The 5366-nt window shown below is 37.4% G+C and overlaps 2 protein-coding genes across 3 annotated transcripts; both read left to right on the top strand.

The window, feature by feature from the left end:
• The first annotated feature begins 48 nt into the window (after positions 1–48).
• On the top strand, positions 49–1615 carry LOC105187603 (forkhead box C1-A). Its single transcript, XM_011148525.3, has 2 exons — positions 49–904; positions 1079–1615. Exons 1-2 carry the CDS (start codon positions 248–250, stop codon positions 1277–1279), a joined length of 858 nt encoding a protein of 285 aa, XP_011146827.1. The 5' UTR covers positions 49–247; the 3' UTR covers positions 1280–1615.
• Positions 1616–2212: 597 nt separating this feature from the next.
• Positions 2213–4709, top strand: Gmd (GDP-mannose 4,6 dehydratase). Of its 2 annotated transcripts, none has more exons than XM_011148523.3 (7): positions 2213–2425; positions 2692–2934; positions 3014–3206; positions 3285–3517; positions 3604–3819; positions 4022–4090; positions 4191–4253. In XM_011148523.3, the coding sequence occupies exons 1-7, from the start codon at positions 2372–2374 to the stop codon at positions 4251–4253; spliced, it is 1071 nt and encodes a 356-aa protein (XP_011146825.1). In that variant the 5' UTR covers positions 2213–2371. The 2 variants fall into 2 exon arrangements, with proteins under 2 accessions (XP_011146825.1, XP_011146826.1); XM_011148524.3 differs by having other exon boundaries at positions 2321–2425; positions 2711–2934; positions 4191–4709.
• The last annotated feature ends 657 nt before the right edge of the window (positions 4710–5366 follow it).

Below are 5366 nucleotides of genomic sequence, written 5' to 3'. Positions count from 1 at the left end.
CGGAAGAAGGACAGTTGGAATATTAACAATATATACATGTACTTTGAATCTTGTGGTGCTGTGTTTGCTGTCGAAGTACGGGCTGCAAACTACGACAGCATTCGCTCAAGTCGTCTTCCAATCGCGTCCTAAGGCGCCAAAGACGACGAATTGGAAAGTACGGAAGTCGGATTCCACACGTTGCTCGTGGCAGCGTTTCAGCTAAGCAGGCGCCTTCCTTGCGGATCGTCCTTCAGGGGAATTCCCGATGCAGCCGGATCATGGTGACCCGCAGTTTCGAGGTTTCTTGGACGGTGCGAGGAACGATCGGTGTTACGAATCCTCCTGGTGCACCTCCGTTCCTATGACGAGCGGAGAGCTGATACTCGGCAGGACGTGCGCGATCAAGCATGCCGCCTATGGGCTCGCGAACGTTGTTGTTCCGGGGATGCTGCGAGCCAGCGCTTCCTGCGGGCCGGCGTTGTGCCAAGCGCCGTTCACCTGGATGACACCTGCGATCGCCTGCAAGACGACGCCGCGTTACGAAAAGCCTCCGTATTCGTACATCGCCCTGATAGCGATGGCCATCAATTCGACACCGAAGCGGCGATTGACTCTCTCCGGCATCTACAGGTTCATCATGGACCGGTTCCCGTACTACAGGGAGAACCGCCAAGGCTGGCAAAACAGCATTCGACACAATCTCAGCCTGAACGATTGCTTCGTGAAGATGCCGCGAGACAAGACCGGCGCGGACAATGACGAGGAGGATGGACGAGGAGGCTCGATTGGAAAGGGCAGCTATTGGACTTTGGATCCGTCCGCCAGTGAGATGTTCGAGCACGGCAATTACAGGCGACGCAGAACGAGACGTCAGCAGCGGGTTTTCGCTCGGGAGAAGCAAGACGAACCGGCGGGATTGTCGGTACGGGAAATCGCTCGCTTTTCGCGCGCGCGTACGAGAGAGAGAGAGAGAGAGAGAGAGAGAGAGAGAGAGAGAGAGAGAGAGAACGCAAAGCACTGCTTGATAATTTTGAGACGCGACGACGTGAAAAGAGGAGCGGTTCTGATATTGAGGCGCAGCTTTGTCTGATTACAGGTAGCGGCTCAATTTTTGCCGGGATTGACAAAGCATCACGAGCAGTTTCGGGAACAGCAACGCGTAGTCATCGAGATTAACGAGGAGAGCATCAAGTCGAAGGACTTAAATTGTACGAATTCCTCGGAACCTATCGCCAAAACTACAATATTCAGCATCGACAACATCTTACGAAAGTCCACGAGGGAGGCGCAAATCTAATTTCTTGCGCATACAATTTTTTTTTTATAACTGTTATAATGTTACTTTGACATCGAACACTCGTTCGATCAGACATCCTCTCATGAATTTACTCGCCAATTTACTCGCATCCTTACATTGTATAATTTTTCTCAGCGCGGATTTGCTTTTTAAAAATATTATTTATTGCGACATTCACACATTTTGTTAGCTGTTACCTTTCAGGCTGCTCTTTGTATATATGAGCCGTTTATTTTTAAAGTGATAAGTCCAGTTTCCTCTCGTTTCAAGATATTGTAAACAATGTGGTTGCTTTTTGATTTATCGAAAGATATTAGTGAGCGCCGATAGTATATATTCATGTTGTTTGTAACTATAATTAATTTAATTTATATCAGTTATATACCTTTGGCACAACATCAACTGATAAAAAATAAAGAAATCACATATATTATTATAATACAATAATTTGACAGCTATTTGACAGCTACAGGGTGCCATCTTTTGGTCATTAGATAGAGCGAGAAAGCAACTCACTTCTCACTCTGTCTTAAACTACTTACGGTTTCACTCCACCAACGGCAGATAGCAGCAGATGAAGTCGGAAGTTAGTAGTTTGAGACAAAAATACCGACATAACCTTCTTATCGTTTCACTTTCAAATTACGAAAATGTTTCGTACCCAGTGTAATATACTACAAATTTGTACGCTATAATTGTTTAGAACTATACGTTTATCATACATATGTCGTTTATAAAAATATGAATAGAAGAAATGCGATGCACTCTGGTGTTACAAGCAGAAACTAAACTCCAACAATTCCAACAAGTACTTTACTTTAGAGTAGTGTAAACAGCGTGTCGGTGGAAAAACGTTTTACACGTATAAATAAGTAAATATATATATATATATACATATATACATATATACATATATACATATATTATAAGGAGAGAGTGAGAAAGAATTTATATTGAATCACATAAGAATTAGATAAATTTGGATACATTGAAAAGATACTTTTTAATAAAAAGTTTTTTAATAAAAACACACAAAATAAAGAAGAGTTAAGTCGTCAGTTGCCACTCATTCCTCGAACGTGGTTAAGCAACATGGCAACCGGCGATAACAGAAAAGTTGCTCTGATAACAGGTATCACCGGACAAGTAAGTTAAATAACATATATAATTAAGTAATATAGTTTGACATTTTTTTATTATAATCTCGTTAAATGTACTACATATTACAAGATTAAATTTTAATTGAGTTTACAATTAGCTTAAATTGTGTGTTTTGACATTTCATAAAAATTTAGACAAATTTTTCATAGTAAAAATGTTTAGCTAGAAATAAATTTCATTCTCACTTATTGTTCTACATCTCGAAACAAAAGAGAATTTTATATTATTTCCAATTGTCCATTCCGCTACAGGATGGTTCTTACTTGGCAGAGTTTTTACTGGAAAAGGGATATGATGTGCATGGCATTATCAGGCGAGCTAGTTCATTCAATACCGCACGTATTCAGCATCTTTATGAAGATCCAAAATGTCACCGTCAGGGTAAAATGAAATTGCATTATGGTGATATGACTGATTCTAGCAGTTTGATCAAGGTCATTAGCCAGGTACAACCAACAGAGATTTATAATTTGGCAGCCCAGAGTCATGTTATGGTTTGTACATTTACCGAATATATATAATACAATAATTTTGCACTGAACTGAAAACTATATAGTATTGCTATTGTTACAGGTAAGCTTTGAAGTAAGTGAATACACTGCGGAAGTAGATGCAGTAGGAACCGTAAGATTATTAGATGCAATACGTACATGTGGTTTAGAAAAATCTATAAAATTTTATCACGCGTCAACATCTGAACTTTATGGTAAAGTGAATTGTGTTCCGCAAAATGAGAAAACGTCATTTTATCCGCGCTCTCCATACGGTAAATATAGTAAATGTGATGATATTTACGTCAGATAATCTAAAATCTATATCAGACAAGACATTTTTCACATTTCAGCTTGCGCCAAACTTTATAGCTTTTGGATTGTTGTAAACTATAGAGAAGCTTACAATATGTTTGCATGTAATGGAATATTGTTCAATCACGAGAGCCCACGAAGAGGAGAGAACTTTGTCACTAGAAAGATCACCAGGTCTATAGCAAAAATACAACTTGGTCTATTGGATGTGCTTGAATTAGGAAATTTAGATGCAAAACGCGATTGGGGCCATGCCAAAGACTATGTAGAAGTTTGTAATTTTATTTTTATGTTTATTAAATTATTTAGATATACTCCAAGTTTCTTAAAATAATTTATGCTATGTGTAACGTACAGGCAATGTGGCTAATGCTTCAACAAACAGAACCAGATGATTATGTTATAGCAACAGGAGAGACACATAGTGTCAGAGAATTTGTGGAAGTAGCATTTAATTATGTGGATCGCACGATTAAATGGGAAGGAGAAGGTGTGAATGAAGTAGGACGAGATGAACAAACTGGAAAAATATTGGTTCGTTTAAACCCAAAATATTTCCGTCCGACCGAAGTGGTAAGATCATGTTGCTCTATATCATGTCATGTCCTATGTCAAGACAGGACTACCAATAGTGCTTACATTCAAATTTATGTGCAATATGTCAAAAGGAATCTTTTCCGGCTTATAGAATTGATTGCTTGATGGTAATGAGTTGTGAGTTTAAAAAGAAAAAAGTTAATTTTATATCTTATATTCAATTACCTTGTTCAAACAGGACATACTTATGGGTGATGCATCTAAAGCAAGAAACAAATTTGGTTGGAAACCAACAATCACATTCACAGTAATTTTGGGATTTCTCATTCGTTTTAAATATTTAATACACTTAACATTTCGTTAATATTCTGCTAAAATTTTTAAATACCACATAATCCATGTTACAGGATCTTGTAAAAGATATGATGGAGTCTGACTTGGAATTGATGCGAAAAAATCCAAACGCCTAAGAGCATCGCGTAAATTACTGCACAACCAAATGCATTTCCAAAATACCTTATTTCCATAAAGTATCAGTATTTAAAGGCTGAGTGAGCTCAATATGAACTCTTAATGAGGTCATCAGTTTCTAATGATATAGATAGATACGTATATTGCCGATGCCTGATATGGGCCTCATTTGAGGGATGCTATCCTATAAAATGGGAAGGGAATATAGAGTGCAGAGATGTGACCAATCATTTATCCGTTCTGATTTCAAACGGCCGAGTTTTGCGATTGAATGGAGCATAGTTTATGAAGAGATTTTTTATCTCAAACTTGTTATAACTTAAATGAATATGTTATAATTCCATTGAAATTGTATACTACTCTTAAAATTTAGTTATTATAAATGTAATTATATATTTTTCTTATAATATTGAGGTTACATTTATTGGCTGAAATTAATAAAACTTGATTTTTCATTTTTGTGGATTTTCATTCCTCTAATATCATCCAATAGAAAGCATTTAAAATCCAAATGAAATGATAGAAAAAATAATAGGGGTGGCCATTTTTATCATTTTTATATTCAATTTTTTCGTTTTTTTTATTCAATTTTTTTCATTTTTTTCCGAAATCAATGCGAAAATAAAGGCCGACTATAAGTTAATTATTTGTGATAAGACGTTAATATAGATTCGAAATAAGGATGATTCGAGCAAATCGCATCGAGTTGTGATCGCACGTTTTGAAGTCACGAAAATTTGAAAAGTGACAGGCCCAGAAATGACGAGTCATCAGATATTAATTAACGAAATATGGGTGATAAGGTTTTAATCTAGACCCAAAATAACCAAGATCCTCAATAATTTGCCACGACGTGCGCCTACGCGTTATCGAGAAATTGAAGCCGATAGATCAAGATCGACTGATGCGAAAATAATGAGTCACCGGGTATAAGCTGCAAAATTATTTGCGATAAGATATTAATCTTGGTTCAAAATAAGTATGATCCGGGCCAACCGTGTCGAAATGCAATTACGCGTTTCGGAGTTAGAGACCACGAAAAATGAAAAAGTGACAGGCTCGAAAATGACCTGTCACAGAATATTAATTATCGAAATATGGGTGATAAGATT

The sequence above is a fragment of the Harpegnathos saltator genome, unplaced genomic scaffold (genome assembly GCF_003227715.2).
Source record: "Harpegnathos saltator strain DR-91 unplaced genomic scaffold, Hsal_v8.6 scaffold774, whole genome shotgun sequence".
Classification (NCBI taxonomy): Eukaryota; Metazoa; Arthropoda; class Insecta; order Hymenoptera; family Formicidae; genus Harpegnathos; species Harpegnathos saltator.
The sequence above is the reverse complement of the archived record's forward strand: the minus strand, read 5'-3'. Positions and strand labels throughout refer to the sequence as shown.